This window comes from Portunus trituberculatus, chromosome 43, assembly GCF_017591435.1.
Source record: "Portunus trituberculatus isolate SZX2019 chromosome 43, ASM1759143v1, whole genome shotgun sequence".
In the NCBI taxonomy this organism is placed as follows: Eukaryota; Metazoa; Arthropoda; class Malacostraca; order Decapoda; family Portunidae; genus Portunus; species Portunus trituberculatus.
In genome coordinates this window covers 6,249,581-6,269,605 of record NC_059297.1, presented here as the reverse complement: position 1 = coordinate 6,269,605, position 20,025 = coordinate 6,249,581, and the positions used below count along the sequence as shown (strand labels likewise).

Below are 20,025 nucleotides of genomic sequence, written 5' to 3'. Positions count from 1 at the left end.
TAATTAACTTCATGATATACAAACCATGCGTCGACCACACCAAATGAAAAAGTTTGTCGTATGCCACAAGTATCAAGAACTGTTTCTAATGTATGCTGTAAAAGCAGAAATATATGGCAGCATGATGTGTTGGAGCAGGACATAAGTATATTCAATCCACAGCAGGTGATGGAACCTGTTGACATGAACACAAATGTGAAATAGGACTATGGTTGTATTGTGGTACATACTGTACATGTAACAAGGAAATCTGCCCCTCAAATAGGGGAAAATCCAAGACAAGGCACAACTTTCAAAAAGATTCACACCACTCTCTTAGCACCTTGGTCCCCAACAGAGAGGAGAAAGTACGTACTCCTGTTCTCACCTTACAGGGATCAGTCACATGGCTTGGGCAGCTTGGTTTGTAACAAAGCTCCTTCATAACAAGTACTCCTCTGTACCACACTGGATTGGCCAACAGTTATGTGAGACTATTGATGTGAGCCACCTCCCTCAGAAGTCAGAGGACTGTATAATTTTTCACTCACTACTGCTCTCCATTCACTAGTCACAAAGTCATTCTACTGTATTAGTTATGTAATTTAAATATTGCTTTTTTTTTTTTTTTTTTACAATAATAAAATAAATGATAAAAGGTCAACTTCCAAGTGTTGCAACTGTAACATTAAGATAAATATATCAATCAGTTACTTTGTTGGTAGTGTTGTAGTTCCTCTTGTATCTTGGAATGCCCCTTTCTAGAAATAATACTTCTCAGGGGTAAGTATTTCTATTGTTCCTGTCATTCAAGATCATCTCAAATAGGTTATGTTATTTCAACACAAAACTATACAACAGAGATATGTTTTGTTTATTACTTTGATTCAAAAATAGAAATACACAAGTTCTTCAACATATAAATTATAAATTGAGCTTCAGGACCATAATTAATGCATAATTTTACTTATTTTAAACAAGACTAGAAATTAAAGCAAGCCTCAGTATTAAAAGAAAAAAAGTATATTTATATATATCAGCTCTCATCAGGTAAATGAATCTATTGATTCATCACATTTGTATTGAACAGTCTAAGGCATTATGGTATTGGTAAGTGCACAACAACTGGAATGTTTAGTATCACCATAACTAATACTTATAAACCAATGGTGAGACTAACATGCTAGAAAAAGGCATATTTGGTGTTTGGTACCTGGAGGTCAGAGATGAGCTGCCACAATTAAGTAGTTGTATTAGTGAAAGAGAGTGCTTGTTGCCATACCACTGAGTTTGAAAGAGAAGGTGACTGGTGGGCTGTCAGTACCACTTGTTCAACTGATTCCTCCTTGCTGAGACTGGGACCCATTCTTATTGTGGACAGGATCTCTCTCTGAAGCTCCTGACTGGCTGCCCTGTTATCTTCCTGAGCTTCAACACCTTCCATGCGTGCTGATTCTCTACCACTGGAGGCTGCCCTTGCATCTGGGGTTACCACTGAAGCAGCCCCAGACACAGACAAGCCAGGAATAAGAGAAATGAACTGTCCAGCAGGAAGAGACAAAGTGACAGTATCTGCATTGTCTGTGGTGACCAAAGCTAAAGTGGCTCCTTGCTGTCCACCATCATTGTTCATCAAGAGTGAACGATTAGCTTGTGTTGCCCCTAGCATTACTGGTTGGCCTTCTGCTCCAGCTCCAATCAATCGCACATACTGGTCTCCATTTCCTAAAGGCGTTATTTCTCCCATGGCCTGAGTTAGGAGGTCATCCTCAGGACCCTGAACTCCTGAAGTGCTAGGCTCCCCTCTTGACATATTACCTACCCGAGGATTTCGCATTAAGTTGCCCTCTACAATTTGATCTCTGAGGGGAAGTTCACCTGACATACCAGCAGAATCATCAAGAAGAGGATCTATGTCACCTACTTCTGGCTCAGCTGTGTCCTTCCCATATTCCTTCATGAAGGGACTATCAGTAATAACATCTGGGTGTTGGTGGCGCTGATGCCGCAATAATCGTGCTCTGGAGGCATACTGGCGGTAACACCACTTACAAGGATGTGGGTAAGTAGTAATAGCACCAACAGTTTGTGAGTAAGTGGAATCCTCTCCACTTGTACTCTCTTTATGTGACGTGGAGGATGGGGGAAGCTCCTCTCCTGGGTGATACTTTAAGATGTGTAACTTGCGTTTGCTGCTGCTACGATACATCTGAAAAGAAATTATATATTTCATCTCTCTCTCTCTCTCTCTTTCTCAATAGTTGTCATTCATAACTTGCAAATTACCAGTTAAGAACACCAATTATACTCTTCACTATGTCATAATTCATCAGTAGCAGATTCTGCTAGGGGGCAACATGGGCAGACACTGGGGACAGCATGAAGAGCCAACTGAAAATTATGTTTGCCAATTTCTCCGTTCTTGTATTTCTTGTCTGTATATACTGTGGCATAATGCTTGCTGGTGTAATTTAATTTTTCTAAATAAATGACGAAATAAATATCAATTTTCATAGGCTGAGGAGCAGATATGAGCATCACAGTTGAAGTTTGCCCAGGACACCACACAAGTCAGCTCTGCCACTACAATTAGTCTATCTAAGGAATCCTGAACAAACCACTCCATCACACACCTTCTCACAATACTGGCAGTAGTAGCAGCGTGTGGCCTTGAGGATTGGCTGGTTGAGCTCTGGTACACTAGTCATGTCAACGTTTGGATGACGTTTGGCTAAGTGATTCACAAGCATTCCTCTCCTCTTGAATCCCAGAAGGCAGGTATGACACTTGTACTCAAACTGCATGTAGTCTGTTGGGTCTACCTATAATAAAATAAAGCATAGAATCACAAGTCTCATTAAAGCACCATCCCTGGTTCATACTACACTCATTTTGTAACTGAAAAGTTATGAGTAAATAGGGCACAAAACTTTTGACTTCTGAAGGAAAATTATTTAAAAACATTCTGATCCTGTCCATGTGATACATTAACTAGTTTGAACCTACAAAAAATGTATCTTAAAATTTTAAGTGTCCTGTAAAACATCTCTAAATGCTGAATGACAGTTACTGATGATTAACTTAATGAAATACCCAATAAGAATGTAAAGTCTTCATAGATTCATGTTGTATTTAGGAGCTAACTGGAACACATTCTCAATACCACCACTTTCATGGCTGTTGAAGTTATAGTAGCATCACCAAAGAAGTATTAGGAGTATCATACCTTTGGGACAAACTTTGGAGGTGCCTTGGCAGCAACCTTGGAAGCCCGAGCATCACGATCAGAGGAGTGCATGCGCTTGGAGTGTTCTCGCATCTTGTCTTTCCGCTTAAATCTTTTTCCACAGTCTTGGCATAGGTAATCCCTCCGATCTGAGTGACTGAAACATGTACAATGAAACCATCTGGATACATCCAATTGAAGGTTCATAGTTTAACTTTAATCACATACTTAAAACGCTACAATCCTTAACAAAACTTCATAATGAAAAAGATGATGATAATAAAATCTGTTCCTATTCAATGAATGTGTGGTGATCAGCCTTCAAAGAATGAAAAAGTAGTTACTTCAAAGGACCAATAAGAGAACAGACTGGGACAGTATATATATTCAGGTAATTATTGACTACTGAAAGCTTATAACATCCCCTTGACAGAAAAAAAATTGTATCGGGCATTAGAAAAGTCAGTTGATTGACATGATGATGATAACAGCATACACATCCATTTCTCTCACACACTCTATAGCACATGCTTGTGTTAATCAACTTCCACTTAATTAGTAAATGTCAACAATTTTAATTGGTCCATGAATGGCTGAGGAAAGCTTTGATTCATCTTTATCTAATCACAACAAAGAAGCAAGCAGATCATGACTCATCTATTATTAAGTCATATAAATTAATCTCTATAATATAGTTTCAGCAGAAGATGGAGAACATTTTCATCCACTCTAATTTTGGTAAAAACTAATCTCTAGCATGCTTCCTTACCTTAACATGTGGATTTTTAATTTGTCAGTGGAGGGCATCTGCTTGCTGCATATGGAGCACGTGTGAGGCGAGATGGCATGGTACGATCTTATGTGGCGTCGAATTTTACTATATGTAGGAAAATCCTGTTTAGATAAATTATGATTACTGAGGTGACTAACACCAAGAGCAAAATATAAAGGACATTATCATATCATATCAGCAAATGGGAATGACATTGCAACATTAATCCCTTCATTGCTAAAACATTTTTCAGTAATATTTTACAAATTTTGAGAAAGATAAATCAACCTTCTTTTATCATTTTCTGTATATCCATGCAACCATATAACAAGATAAAACATCACACAAAAATTGGTACTATCTGTGTTTGGACATATGTTGGTTCTCATCTCTTGCTTCACCCTCCAAGTTATCAATAAATGAGCTTCCTTCTGCAGTGAGGTAACTGATGCAGTGGTTGGCAATGGGTTTATTATCTAATCACTCATACTGGCATATGTAGAGTATCCATGTAAAATTTGCTCCTTTAAAACAAACCAGAAATGTCATTCAACACATAGGTGCAAATTACAAATGCATAAAATCTCTCTCTCTCTCTCTCTCTCTCTCTCTCTGGCACTCTTGTGAAGCAATTAAGAAAATATTTACAGTATTTCCTAGTTCAAATACATTTTCTTTTTCAATTCTACTGCCTACCTCACTGTAAAAGAAAGCTCCTACATTTCATAATCTTACAATTACTTAAATTTCAAAATATCACAGACAAAAGGGAATGATCAAGTAGTTCAAACCTTCAAGTGGCTGTCATTTTATTTCTGTAAGTAAACTCACCTTAGGTTACTCAACTGAAATAGCAAGCATTCTACTGTTATCACTTGACACTCAAAGGGTTACAGCAAGGTAAAGTATGATGCAAGGAAGACTACATATTACGAGAGGTCTTTACAAACTAGACACACACACACACACACACACACACACACACACACACACACACACACACACACACACACATAGATAGATAGATAGATATAGATAATTGATAAATAAATACAGATAGATAGGCAGATAGATATTTTTTCATTTTAACTAAGATCCAAAAGGGTCTTATAGTGAAACTATTTAGCTGGGCACTTCAATAGTCTAATGGTGAATGTAGTGGACCAGGCAAGTGTTATATTTGAATGAGTGTTTTTCTTCCCTAAGGACATCTCACAAAACTGTTTGAAAACTGTATAGCTTTTGCGGATCACACCCTCAAGAGGTTGACTCCCGGCTCCTCCTGTATTGAACTAATTCCATGCTATTTGAATGCTTTGTGAGATTTCTTTGAGGAAAAATGCTCATTCTAATCAAATACTTCTGTGGCTCATTACATTGAGAGGTTGATTTTGAAAAATCTGAACAAGAAAAAGCATAATAATAAATACAAGATAGTGTCAGTCTAACCTTAATGCATGCTGCTACTGGTGCCACTTTCTCACCTTGTTGCAGGTGGGACACTTATACTGCTCATTGACACAGTGAGTGGAGACATGGGCCTTCAGACTGGCCACAGAGAAGAACCCTTCCCTGCAAATGGGGCAGTCATAGCCTTTACTGCCTTCTGGGGAGTTAACATGTTAGTATAAGTCTTTATACAGTGTGAGTGTTAAGGGAATGAAAGCTACTTACATGAGGAATATGCATAAAGAACTCCATGTATTTACAGGAAGAGTCTCATGAAAATGCCAAAGAAATTATATGTACTGTAGAAACATCTTCAATCATTTGTTTTTCAAGAAACATTGCAACTATTTGTTACTGATGACACATAACAAATTTATTTCCATATATATATAAAAAATCCTCATTTCTTAAATTATGAAAATACACAAGTCCATAATCTACAAGAATAACAAACTACAATGTTCCTTGATTAATAAAACTAAACCACATACCATTGTTGATTCTAATACAACTCTCATGATAAAAAAAACTTATAATTTATTGTTTAAGTACATATCTTGTTTTTTGCTTTGAAAGATGTGAGTGTGTGTACATGAGTGCACACACACACACACACACACACACACACACACACACTAATACCATATAATATTGATTAACAACCACACATGACAAAAAAAATCACTTATCTGCCATACTCATTCTAAGAACATTCTATCACTTGTCAGAATAGGAGATATAAGTTTGGAGTAATGATTGGCAAAAAAAAAGTAAGATGTTCATATTATATCATAAGAAGGAAAATATGAGTAAGTGAAATAATGAGGAAAATGATGGCAATGATAATAATGGTGGTGGTGGTGGTGAGATATGCCTAGCAATAGAAGATAAAGAAAAGCTAGACCAAATTCCACACTGCACAGTGATATATAAAAATATTGGTTCTCAGCCAGTATTTTTCAAGGCAGAGCTAAAATTTGTTGACAGCTCGTGTGGCAAAGAATACCAGAGAGCACTAGTTTTATAATTATAGATTGTGTTTGGAAAATAAATCTCTACATATGCCAAATTATTGTAAAATAACAGTAAAGGTGTTTTGCTGTATACTAACATCAATCAAATATATAGAGAATTTGAATCATTATCCATAATCTTTAATAAATGCTTGGAAACATAAGCAGATAAACAATATTCTATCATGAATCACATGCAATGCAGTGGTCAGTTTGCCTCCGAGTTAAACTATAACATAGGGGACTGTGGGACTGGACCACTACAAGCTGCATAGAATCCATTACACAGGACAAGGTAATACTAACATATGGAAAGGGAATGGGCTGCAACCTCCCACACCTACAGTGATAGTACTGACTGTGCCACCAGCCTCATCACCAGCTGCAGTAACAGAGTACTGAGCATGCCACCGTCCAGTGATAGGACTGAGAGTGCCACCACCACCATCATTACTCCTACCACTCCTTCACTGAGAAGAGGCTAAATGTGATCATTTGTTTAGTGCTCCTCTGCTTTATAAGATAGGTAAGTTGATCATACATTTATTTCTTCATTAAACCAATGAAAACTAAATATAAAACTAACTAAACTGGACTTCATTACTAAATCTTTTGAGATTTATTTCTTTGAGAAGCAACAACTTAGTGTGTGTTCTCATTTCCCAGTGTTGTACCTTTGTCCAGCCTACAAATAACTATTCATACTGATGCTTCCATGCACCTAAAAGCTTTCAATCATCCTTAGAACCTTTTCCCTTTCATTGCCAACTTATTCATACCCTCTTCCTCTTTTCTCTTTCATCCCATGCATGTCATTATTCCTTGTGGTGATACATCATCACAGAATCAAGGTCATTACCATATCAGACCATGCTTACTACAGATCCATAATAACAATGTTGTTAACCTTAATTTTTTGTGTGGCAATATATATTAAGACTGAAAGCACCAAGACAAACAAATACCAAATTTCAATGTGTAGGAGGTAGAACTCAATACAGTTTTAAAGTAAGAATATGCAAACAATGAAAAAATATAAAAATAAGAAACAAATTACTATCCAATGTAAAATTAAAAATGAGTATTAAGGACAGACTTTGGCATTAATCTTTGCTCTGAGATAATGCAAAAAATAAATTAAAGTAAAAAATAAATAAATGAATATATAAATAAATTAATAAAAAAAAATAAAAAAAAATAAAAAAAAAAACTTACCAATGTGGAATTTGACATGAGTCTTGAGAGCAGAGTTATTGCAGAAGCGCCTCAGACACATATTGCACCGGAAGGGCTTCTCTGCTTCATTACTGTGGACAGCTGAGTGGGCCTGTAAGCTGTCTTGCCGCAGAAATGACTGAAAAGAAATACGTAATGACAAAAAATCTCACTAAACCTTAAATCTGTTCAAACTATCTTGCTTGATGTCATTTTGCCAATACTGATCAGTGATTACCATTGTCTGACTCATGTTACCTTTATCATTGGCTTCAACAGTTGCTACATTTGTGTTAGCCTTTATACTACAGGGAATTTAGTACTGTATATGTTTAAAGTCAATAATTTATATTCAATTTAATACTACTATTCTCTCTCTCTCTCTCTCTCATCTTTATGTTCCTCAATACCAAGCTCACACAACACATCAATGTACTTACTTTATAGCAGAATTCACATTTGTATGGTTTGGTGGACAATGGCAAACACAAGCTGTGTTCTTCCACATGAAAGGACAGTTCCATCTCACTATCAAAGTTCTATAAGAAAAAAACAATTATTAGTTCTTTCTCTTCTTCAAGATAACCACTGGACATTTTAAAATTGTTAGCAAATTCTTTAAAAAAAAACCTCTTAGCTTGAGTGATGCTATGCTTAAAATAATTGATTCTCATAACACCCATGTAAGCATTAATCATACCTTGAAACACTGAGGGCATGTCTTGTTTTCTTGCTTCAAACTTATTCCATCATCCTCTTCTTTAATTTCCACAGTTTGATGACTAATTACATGAATTTTCAAGACCTGTAATAAATAAATCAAAATAATGGACACATAGAGAGGCTCCACACATGTTTACATGCATTAAGTCTGGTGTGCCTAATGACAGCTCATCAAGCTTTACTGTCTCTAGCAGCTTTCCTATACAGATCTACACTTTTGAAATATTTCTATCTACTACATTCCAATGTCATTCTTTATCATATTTTCCACATACCCAAGTCACTTTTGAGTCCATCTCTTATCAATGTCCCTGGAACACACAGGAATTCTCATTCTCTTTCTAGGCTCATCCTTATGTCTGTTCTTCAGCAACACAATATACATATGGTGAATCATTCCCACCTCCAGCAGCTTTAGTTGTCAAATACTCTTTCACTACTCAGGTCTCACTAACATTAAGTTGCCTCACAGTAGCTACCACAATAATCATATCACACATTTAGAAAAGTCTCATCTTACCAGGATGAACACTTACTTCTGCTTTGGTGAAAGCACGATTGCATATCTTGCATATGTGATGCAGGGGACCCTCCTCTCCATTTGCTTGAAGACCGCTGCAAATATAACAATACATCAAATGCAAAATGCAAACAATCCATGTTCACAAGGTAAACCTCTGTGTATACCTACAGTTCTGAATATGATTTGCAACTGTATTTCCTAAATTTGTAATTATCAATACATTTGATACTCTAAATTCTAAAAGCTAAATAGCACAGTTCTTTAGACACTCTACTCTTGATGAGGCAAATGTAATCATGCATATAAACTTGCAGTCTTATAACACTGGATATATATATATATATATATATATATATATATATATATATATATATATATATATATATATATATATATATATATATATATATATATAAACACTGCCAATGCATTGCAATTGTTAGAAAAGTGTGCATTTGACATTGTTCAACAGAACTATTATGATGATGAGACACATTATAACAAGAAGGTATCTTACACTCTTCCAATCTGAGATGAACCAGCAGATGAAGCCTCTTCTCCAGACATCTGGTGAAAAAATGTTAAAAGTTGATATATAATAATAATGATAATGATAATATAATGATAATATAATAATAATAATAATAATAATAATAATAATAATAATAATAATAATAATAATAATAATAATAATAATAATAATAATAATAATAACAATAATGATAATAGATTATAGTACACACATTATAGTACATGAAATCTAAACTGAGTAATTTATGGAACAGACACATCAGGGAATGACTCATCACAATAATATCAATTCTACAATATGTGTATATCTGTCAACATAAATTTGAAAGAACAGAGTTAGGGCATAGAACTGGAGGACAGCATTGAATGACAAAATCAAGCAAATATAGTGACAATTGACAACAGGAAAGAAAGAGACATGAGGGAGACATATATATTTATACTTTAGGTCACTGAGATAATTAAGACAGATGCACAAATAGAGAAAAAAAGAAATATGCCAGGAGGAGCCTCACCTTTATCCTCTTGACCATCTTCTTGGAGGATGTCTCAGCATCACCATTGGCACGTGGCCGACGAGATTTTAGCCTCTTGCGCTTTTTACGTTCCTCATCTCCAGCAACCTGTAGGGAAAGAAACAGGTATGCTATGGAATGGAATGCTCAACAAAACACACACTCATTGCAACAAAACTCTTTTTCACCACACCAAATAACATGCAAGGAAACATAGGCTGTCTCATGATGGTTTGTAATCCTGCTTGTGATACTGTGATTACATCCAACAGTTCTGGAGGGACTCATTCTCAATTAATATGTCCTAAAAACTGTATAAATGACAAAAAGTAAAGTAAGTACACTTAGCATTGATCTCATTCTGAAAGTGAGAACCAACCACAGCCATTTTGATTGTGATAGTGAGAACTGTGGTTGATGAGACAGCAAGGAGGTGACAGTGACTCACCACATCATGACAGGTGAGGTGTTGCTGCAGCTCAGCGGAAGACTCAAATCCTTCATCACACTCATAGCATGGCCAAGACTTCCTCATTGACTCCAGCACTGGAAAGGAACATCATCATCATTCTAGTTTCCTTACTCAGTCATTATCTTCCCTAAAGGCTTATGAGCCATGGATTTCCTACTTAGTGTGTCCTTCTCTCATAAGGAATAAAACTTTCCCCTGACAATCACAGACTTTAAAGAGTTAGCATCATCTGACAGGCACTTGGTACTCATATATGATAAAGCATAATAGTACTGCTTTATATTACCTGATATTTCCTGCTGTGTTGGCTCTAGTGAGTGCAGGTTCCTTTGGCTGGCATACTGCTTGGAGTATCTAGATCACAGAAAAATAACTCTTATGTTACACTACACAAACTGCTAAATGTAGCATGAAGACAATTATTCCATACATGAAACAATTATGCATTCACATGTTAATTCTCTACAAGGGTCATAAGAAAAATTTCCTACCCGACTCTGAGTTCTGTGCGAGGAAGAATGTCGGTACTGGTGAGGAACACCAAAGAACCTTCAATCTGCATCACCACACAGTTCTGCTCTAGGTAACTTGTTGCTTTCCTCACAAATCTCATCCAATTAGAGGAGCCTGTCCAGATCAAATAAATATTCAGAGTAGAGGCATGGTTAGCAGTCAAGTAACTTTCTGTTCTCACTTCAACTGTGTTTAGTTGTAGTGTATTCTCTCAATTCTTTCAGTATTACAAGCGAGTCCTCTGATCTACTGATGGTCTTCTCACAAAGCCTGACGAGATATACACTCTTAACAGAGAAGAGGACCTAACATTGATGCAAGATGCTAAACACAATGGAAATGAGTGAGCATGTTACTGTACTTAATTAAAGACACTAATAAGAAACATTTCTTCACAATTCAGCAATGTGACCAACTACACAGCATTCTTATTGCAAGACTATTCAAACCTTCATCAGAGATATCCAGAAAAAATGTATCTTCTCCTATCAGAACAGAGTAGATGAGGCCAGGAGAGGGCAGAATGTCACTGGGGTCGTCCATCATGATGCCTTCCAAGGGCCCAAAACGAGTCCGCTTTGGAATGACTTTTCGAGTGAACACACCAAACTCTATAAAAGTACAGAAGGATATTTTTTATGTGACACTTTGTAAAGATGAAGATGTGTTTACATGACTAAACTTTATGACAAGCAAAGTAGTCATGAATATTTCTCAATTTAATGTCTGAATAAAAAATGAATTATTTTATCTGGTTTCCTAAAGTAAGCATTTTTGTTAATAAATCAATAAATTGAAAAAAAAAACCATAAGGCAAGTAGTTCTCAAGACATATCAGAGACTATAAGGTAAAGAAAAGACTGTTGGTAAAGATATCTAAATGTTACAATCAATTCTACAATATATGCAATAGCCATCTTTAGGGGAAACTAGATGTATCAAACATGAACTGCAATCTTGAAAAATAAGTACCTTCAGTGCCTGTAACTTTACGAATGGCCAAATGTTGACCAGGAAGTGACGCCCAAGCTCTGGTCTGCACAGGCTTGTCTGATATGGCCTGCACATGATGCTGTGGACACTCATGGTCATCCTCCTGCTCACAGTCCACACAGCGTCCTACTACAATAAAGAAATTACAATATGTATTAGTATTCCATATTTCTATCTTATTGTAATATTGGTTCTTAAGCTGCCATGACTTCATCACAAGAGTAATAAGTTAGGCTAGTGGAAATTTAGACCATAATAACAAGTCATCACATAACACAGACACTCACCAAGTTACAAACAAGTAATGTTCCAGAGAGCTGTTCATAAATCATTATTTTGTAAAATATTGTGGGTATATATTTATAGGTAATACAATAAGATTGTGTTAAAACAATAATGTGCAGCACACAGCACAAAGAATACTGTATATGTAATAGTGAAATGAAAATCAAATCAAAGTATTGTACAAATTCTGTATAAGTGCACACACACCATTTTTTCTCTATCTTTCTTTTTTTTTTTTCTTTCTTTAAGAGTAACCTTAATTTTCATTGAGATGGCTTGACAATTTTTACTACTGTCACCATCAACCCTAGCCTTACACTTGTCACCAGCCATCACTAATAATTAGAAAGATAAAAAACTTAAAATTAAGGTTCTCTCTTCTTCACTATGCTGCTGCCCAATGTGGGTAGCACCACAAGCAGTATTGGGTGGGAGGTGTTTCGTGAGTTTGAATCATGGTGAAGACAAACAAAATTTGGATTTACAGGAACTATTGTTCATGTCTTCTGATGTTCCTATGTCAGGGAAGGTCTGTATGTGATTCAGTAGTAGCGACACTTCAGCTTTTTATTAGCTCAATAAATCTATTGAGGGTGAAAATGTGTATCACATTGTCATTAGCAACAGAGTGATTCATACCCAAGTGATACACCCCATGATCTAAACGAACTGCCCACAAATCTGACAATGATGAATCAAAGATTTTGATTTACCATCAGCATCAGATGCTTTGTGGCTGGTGACTTCCCGAGCTGAGTTGGACATCCATGCCCTTGTTCTGCCTGACTTCTCTGAGTCTTGCAAGTGGTGTGTTGGGCATTCATGGGCATACATGTGTCCACACTCCCCGCACCCTGCAGTGAGATTATGATCAATACAACAATGGTCTCACTGTGGCAGTTTTCCTGAGATGTTCTACTACTTTTTTGAGAGTCTAGATGTAGAACTTGAGGAAAAATAGAGTACTCATTTCTTAAGTTTACCACTAATACAGGGAATGTGACCAGCTACGGGAGCCAGTATATATTTGTGTTGTGTTACAATGGCCCAAGTACACACTGAACATCTTACTTAATTGATCTGTACTACTTGCCAGAGTAGTAGCCTGGAAGTTGTAGTTTGCCCTATTATAGAAAAAAAGAGACATGCAATTTGCTACAGTAAGAATTTGTGCAAGCTGGCCTGCACCATAAGGAGGCTATGCAGTCACTAAGTTCACAGCAATAAGTATGAGTAGTGTGAGACTACAGTTAGTTGTATTGGATTGTCCTGAAATAAAGGAAAAGAAATTAAATTAAAATAAAGCTAAAGAAATTAATAACTTACAGAAATCAGCTCCTATGAATTCTACTTCCACATCTTTGTGACCAGCAGTAGTAGCGATCACATTCTGTTTTGTGGAAATGGTTTCTATAGAGGATACACTGGCTGGAGGAGACTCCTTCTCATCGCACGGAACATTCTAAAGTAAAATACATATTTGGTTAAAAATTTTAATTAACATAAAACTATAACCTATCAATGTTTATATGAAGCAATCAGTTAATAAAAGTAAATCAGTACATTTAAACATCTAATTCTGATCATGCATAAATAAAAGTCAATAACTAGCAAGCATGAAACCTTTACTAACCTGAGGTGATGGTGCATCAAGACAAGGAAGAAGGTTGCCACTTTCTTCTTTCTCCAAAGATTTTTCTGTAACAAAAGCAAGTCACAATGGCATAATAAATTTGGCCCATCAAAAGCAATAATGCCAAATGAGTAACATGTGCTGAAAAGAATGCTGATACTAAAAAAATGAACTCACATACATGAAATTAAGAAGCAGATTTGGAATTGCTCATTACAACAAAGTGACAATGTTGAGATAATTGCATCTTCGGGTTCAAAGTGACCAGATGAAGTATTCTGGAGTGCTAAATAAAATAAGGAAACCAAAGAAGACAAAAAATATTCAGAGACATAAATATCAACAATTGATTTCCATACAACTGTGACAAATTTAGCAGGTGCCACTAGATGATTTAGAGTAATTTGCATCAACATTGATGTGGATGTCACCTTTCAATGATGTCAGTGTTGGTAATGATCATTTCATCTCTCAGTCAAAAAAAAGTACAGGAATATTAAGTTCACAAAAGGTAATAGTAATACCATGGGCAACTATGTTTTGTAGAGAGCTTGGATGAGAGGTCACCATCATCAGAAGTGCTCCATCACTACTGTCATCACTACCACCAACCAGAAGGGAAACCTGCAAAAATATTTGCTATAAAACACAAAAAGAATTTCACTAAACAATCATATAAGTATAAATCTAAGCATCAATTTGACAAAGAACAAACTTTTGCAGGTCACTTACTTGATTCCCCTGGGAGGTTATCAGCTGCTGCGTGAGGCTTTGTTCCTGTGATGTCCCTGGTAAGGAGACATCAGATTCTAATTCTTTCCTGGATTGTGAAGATGTCAGAGAGATTCCGAGGGAGTTATCTAAAGAATCCCCAGTCACAGCCTCAGCTTCAAGCAGTGGCTGGTGACTTGTTACTGGAGACTGGTAGCTTCCCTTTTTGGTACTTACACTAACAAGCTCATCTTTATCACAAGAAGCAGAGCTCAGAGCATCTTCACTGCCTGCTGAGCTTTCATCAGCTAATTCAAGTACATATGATGGAGTCAACTGATTAAAATCTTGGTTTCCTGAGTCTGCTGCCAAATTGTCAGTATTTACAGAGTCATTTACAGTATCAGCAAGTGACACAAGAGGATCTATTTCATCTTGATTCTCTGCAATATCATTTGATTCATTCTCTATCCTCACCACAGCTCCTTCAAGGGCTTGTGATTGTGCATCATTATCTAAGTGGTCACCATGAGAGACTGTGCTACATTCAGGTAATCCTGATGCTATATCTAATAAAGGTAAACTACTGTCAAGCACCTCAACTGCATCTGCCATATTGTGTGTACTTGAGATTGAAGGCTGATCTCTGTTTTGATGAACAGGTGCATCAGCTTGACTGGTTCCAGCTTGAGAGGAGCATGGGAGGTCTACTCTGCTTGGTCCTGGAGTGGACAGAGGATCCTCAAGATATGGTCCTGGCTCAGATGGTGCAAGGCTATTGGAACCAATGCGATGCTCATTCACAATGCCAGATATACCTGGAACTAATGAATTACCAGAAAAATGTGACAAGGAGAGTGATAGGTGCTCTATAAAACGACTGGTACTAGCCCTTCCACTTGCAAACATTCCTTGTGGATTCACCAGCAAGGCCACTTCTTGACTATCATCACTATGTTGCAGATCAACTTCTGAGGTAGAAATTTCTTCTGCTGCATCAACCATTACTGGCAGTTCAATTCCTGATGCTGCCAAGTTATCTTCATCACTTTCATCATCCGAACTCTGTCCCTTAGTATTAATTATCTCCCTGCCGCTGGTGGAGTCAACAGTGGAGTCCAGTATTGCTGCGCTGGCAAGACTTGGGGACACTGGACTGCACGGACCGGACACATCATTGCCTTGGAATTCAGCGGGTGTGGGAGGTATTGAATCAATATGACCAGTGGAAGAAGACACAATACAATTATCAGCAGGTGTGCTTGGTGAGCTTAATGGAGTCACATGGCCTGTCAAACTGCTGCTAGCTTCACATCCTGAGGTAGGACCACTGAGGGCCTCTGCCTCTCCATCACTGAGGTGAACCATTCGTCCCCTCATCCTGGAACTCAGGCTGGGGCACAGCTGTGGTAAACTTTCAGATGACTCATGGTCTCTATCATCACTGTCTGAAGAATCAGATTCATGGTGTTGATTAGGAATTTTGTTAGTGGAAGGCATGGCATCCAGATTACTTGGACTAGGTTGTGGAAGGTTCCTTGAGCCACTAGACCCAGCATGAGATCGATTCTGGATGCAGCTTGAGCTGGGCTGCAGCACATCCTGAACTCCACTAGGACCAGGCTGAGGGTTACTTATAAAGACAGAGCGATTGCTTGGTGTGACTGACTGTAAGCCACTGGGACCAGCCTGAGATGCCTCATTTTCTACAATACTTCTTAATGCTAATCTTTTCTGCTTTGCCCAAACACTTTCACTTAGTACAGGAGGTCGACTTTCATCATCATCATTTTCATCATCAGACATCACATTATGGGTTGCCCAGCGAGGCTGTGATTGTGATAAAGAGGACCGTGTTGTGAAGAGGCTGTTTGGGGATACAAAGCTGCTGGTCCTACTGCCTGAGATCTGACGTGCAGAGGAGTGTGGCATCGGTAACCTGTGAGATTCGGAGTGGACCAGGCTCCCTGTAGCACTTGATATGCTGCTACTGACACCAGTGGGAATGATAGGCAAGGAGCTGCTATGAGACAAATCTTCCATAGGAGAATCAGGGTGATCTAAAGAGGCTTCTATGCCAGTCACCGGTGAGCTGTAAGGTGGAGGTGGAGAGTATCGTGCAGCAGATGACAGGTTCGGGTCTAAGGGACTCACGCGATGTTCACACTCAGCACTTGATGATGGTTGGGGGGACAGCTCTCCCCCAAATTCTCCTTCCAGACCTAGATACCCCACCTGTGAAAGTAAAGGTACAGGGTACAGTATAAGTGAAGAAAAGCTGATATTGTGCTAGCAAAGTTACATATTTGTAAAATTAAAAAAAAAGGAAAAAAATGTGCTGAGAAACATTTAATGAGTATTCTAAATGCTTGCTCATAGTAATTTGAAAACAATGTGTGTGCAGTATCTTGAGTTCTAACCAATGCATACATATAAAGATTGTAATATATATATATATATATATATATATATATATATATATATATATATATATATATATATATATATATATATATATATATATATATATATATATATATATATATATATATATATATATATATATATATATATATATATATATATATATATATATATATATAAATAACAGATTTCTTCAATTTAAGTAATATGTATGGACCTTTTTCAGAAAAATACATACTTTTTTTTTTTTATTCAGTAATAAAAACACAGACATCAAACTAGATATAAAATTATTCACAAATTCAAGGAGAAAACATTTTCCTCTCAGACAATGATTATATTAATAAAATAAACAAACTCTGACACGATCCAACAAGCAGACACTGAAAACATTCCACTGGCTGTGACAAGGGTGAAATCACTTTATCACCGAATCAACACAAAAGTACAACCTGTTATGAACTACACAAAATCAAATCTAAGGTGTGGATAAACTGGTTCACAAACAGGTAACACATGTATGCACACTTAAGATACTTTCAGGAGGAGGTGAGCTGTTCATGGATGACACTGACAGATACTAAGTTTTACAAATTCACTAGCTTCTTAAGTCTAGCCTTTTACATCTCCCATTATCTTGTGTTATGTTCCCTCAATGCACTTTGTAGATGTGATGGTCTGGTCGTCCCTACCTGGTGCTGGGTATCCCATAGCTGGCCACCATCCACCTCATCGTCTGAGTCCTCAGGGCCTTGCTGCCTGTCCTCAGGGGTACCCCCAGCCCTCTGAGGGATGTGCTCCCCCATCATGCTCATATAACCTGAAAGAATAAGAAATTAGACAAATGAACACCTCACACTACCAGATGCTTTGGATTTCACAGTGACTGTTGCTCAAAGGCCACAGATATGATTTGTCAGTTTTCCACAATATTTTCTCTTTCAATGAAGTCAATTTACCTTTAGAATCATGAAAACATCCTTAGAAATTACAATAATGTTTGATTATAGATCAATATGTTATCTTAGGTATACATGTTATTGTTTTCCCTCTATCTGTCTTTTGGATGGATATATATATATATATATATATATATATATATATATATATATATATATATATATATATATATATATATATATATATATATAGCTATAAGGGGAGGAAAACAAATATAAGGGAATCTTAACTATGAGATTAGTAAGTGACCAAGGTGTAAATATATGAGAAACAGGGATGATTCAGAAATGGAAAATTGTTCCAATATTTTTTTTTTCATTTACAATAGCTGGGGAAAAAATAAACAGTTGTATGGACTTAGAAGAAAGAAAGTATATGATAGGGGCACAGGTAGGAGGTAGCTGCTGGGAGAAATTAAAGTTTCTTGTAACAATGCAGGTGCACATGAGAGGGTGTAGAGGGAGCTTGGAAAATTTCATTACAGATAAAGATATATGGCAGATGTCTCCCTGGTTGTTTAATGTCTTCATGTAGGTCTGCATGAGACAGATGAAAACTCAGTAGGCAAATGTTGGTGCAAGACTGGAACAAAAGAGAAAGGAATAACCAGAGTCAGCATGTCTTAAGGAAAGTGAAAGGAAACTCCAGATTTTCTAGGCTGTATATGAGACAGAAACTGAAGAATAACTGTTGAGAAAAGTACTTGTATGGTGTTTGAAAGATGATATAGTGTGTGATTTTAGGATACCATATGGGAAGAGTGCCATCTGCAGGTATATGTGACGTGATTATAAGAAATGAGAAACAGGTGAGCAAGTTTATAAGTAACTGAAAACAGTGCCTCATCACTCCACTGACGTCAGAAGTCATTTCTTCTCATCATGTGTCATCGCCACCTGGAATTCTCTACCTGAAATAGTTGTGTCAGCTCAATCACTCCAGTCCTTTAAATATTTGCTTGAACAATTCCTGGGTCATCGTCTTTATGAGTATTGTTAGTTAGGTCTTTATGGAGTTATGTTCTGCATCTAAAACTAACCAACCATCCTGCAGTCCTCCAGCAGTATACTTGTAGTTTTGGTTGGACGGTGCAGAAGTGACTGATGAGGGATTAAGACCTTCATCTTGGTAAGAAATTTTGGTAAGTGCTAGAAAAGCCTGGTGATATGGATGGAAATAAAAGACAGGTGAGAGAGATAGGTGTGTCACAAGATCACATGCAAGAACAATGAAAGGGAGAAAAATGTGTCAATGGATGTACAGAGAGGTTTAAAAAAAAACATTCTATGAACAGTGATTAATGGATCAGGGAGCACCAGTCACGAGTTATCCAAGAATATTTGGGATGATAAAACGAAAGGGTGAGAGCAGTGTGTATGAAAGTTACGTTACCGTAAAGGCTTTCTTCATAAAACATACAAATACGGCTTTCCAAGGGCTTTACGACACTGGCAAGAACCAATACACTAAGGGGTAATGGAACCAACCCACGAGTAGGATAACCGCTGTTGACAGTTGCCGCCCTCCCGCCCTGACCTCCTAACCTTCTCTCTCCTGAATATCAAATAAACCCAAGAAATCCATCGTGAGATCACTCGCAGACGACATACATGAGTGACTGCTACCAGGGAGAACACCGAGACAGTCTTTATTGGTCATTTTAGGCAGGGAGCAAGAAACCAATAGATTGAAAATGGCAGAGGGAACAATGGGCACGAGGACCTGGCCACCAACACTACCCACGTCCACCGGAGCAAGGGATTGAGGGCTCATTTAAGCATCCTTCCCCAGCTAAGGCCAGAAATTAACTGCTCAGAATCCAGTATTTGGGTCAAGTCCATTTTATCACTGTTGGGGGAAGACCCTTTATGGGAAGGTAGCCATTTTGTATATTATTGACACATTCTGTGGTATAAGCAGGGCCTGATGCTCACTTCACTGTCAGCCAATGCAATGTGGTGTTAGAGGAGGTACACTCACGTTAGAGGCGTTTAGGTGGCCAGCCTGGCATTAGTGTTGTATTAACAGTGGCGTCACTTTCTCCCCTTCCCGCAAGGTTGGACTTGTCTGACGTCATAACTTTATAGT

General features: G+C 37.3%; 1 protein-coding gene across 4 annotated transcripts; it reads right to left on the bottom strand.

The window, feature by feature from the left end:
- Positions 1–839: 839 nt before the first annotated feature.
- On the bottom strand, positions 840–20,025 carry LOC123518056. Of its 4 annotated transcripts, none has more exons than XM_045278618.1 (23): positions 19,918–20,025; positions 17,670–17,797; positions 14,575–16,788; positions 14,367–14,466; positions 13,843–13,907; positions 13,536–13,671; positions 12,923–13,063; positions 11,904–12,053; positions 11,381–11,542; positions 10,910–11,045; positions 10,705–10,772; positions 10,395–10,492; positions 9,947–10,054; positions 9,418–9,467; positions 8,914–8,992; positions 8,355–8,459; positions 8,095–8,193; positions 7,655–7,793; positions 5,462–5,583; positions 3,975–4,099; positions 3,206–3,362; positions 2,613–2,801; positions 840–2,188 (listed from the first exon to the last, which is right to left on the bottom strand). In XM_045278618.1, exons 2-23 carry the CDS (start codon positions 17,790–17,792, stop codon positions 1,220–1,222), a joined length of 5,535 nt encoding a protein of 1,844 aa, XP_045134553.1. In that variant the 5' UTR covers positions 17,793–17,797; positions 19,918–20,025; the 3' UTR covers positions 840–1,219. The 4 variants fall into 4 exon arrangements, with proteins under 4 accessions (XP_045134553.1, XP_045134555.1, XP_045134554.1 ...); XM_045278620.1 differs by having other exon boundaries at positions 5,462–5,580; XM_045278619.1 differs by lacking the exon at positions 19,918–20,025 and adding an exon at positions 19,681–19,699.

Coding starts and splice junctions, on each gene's coding strand:
- LOC123518056 (XM_045278618.1), bottom strand. CDS start 17,792: ATGAGCATGATGGGGGAGCACATCCCTCAGAGGGCTGGGGGTACCCCT. Junction 16,789..17,669: donor TATGGGATACCCAGCACCAG/GTAGGGACGACC, acceptor TTACTTTCACAG/GTGGGGTATCTAGGTCTGGA. Junction 7,794..8,094: donor AATGTGAATTCTGCTATAAA/GTAAGTACATTG, acceptor ATTTCTTTTCAG/TCATTTCTGCGGCAAGACAG.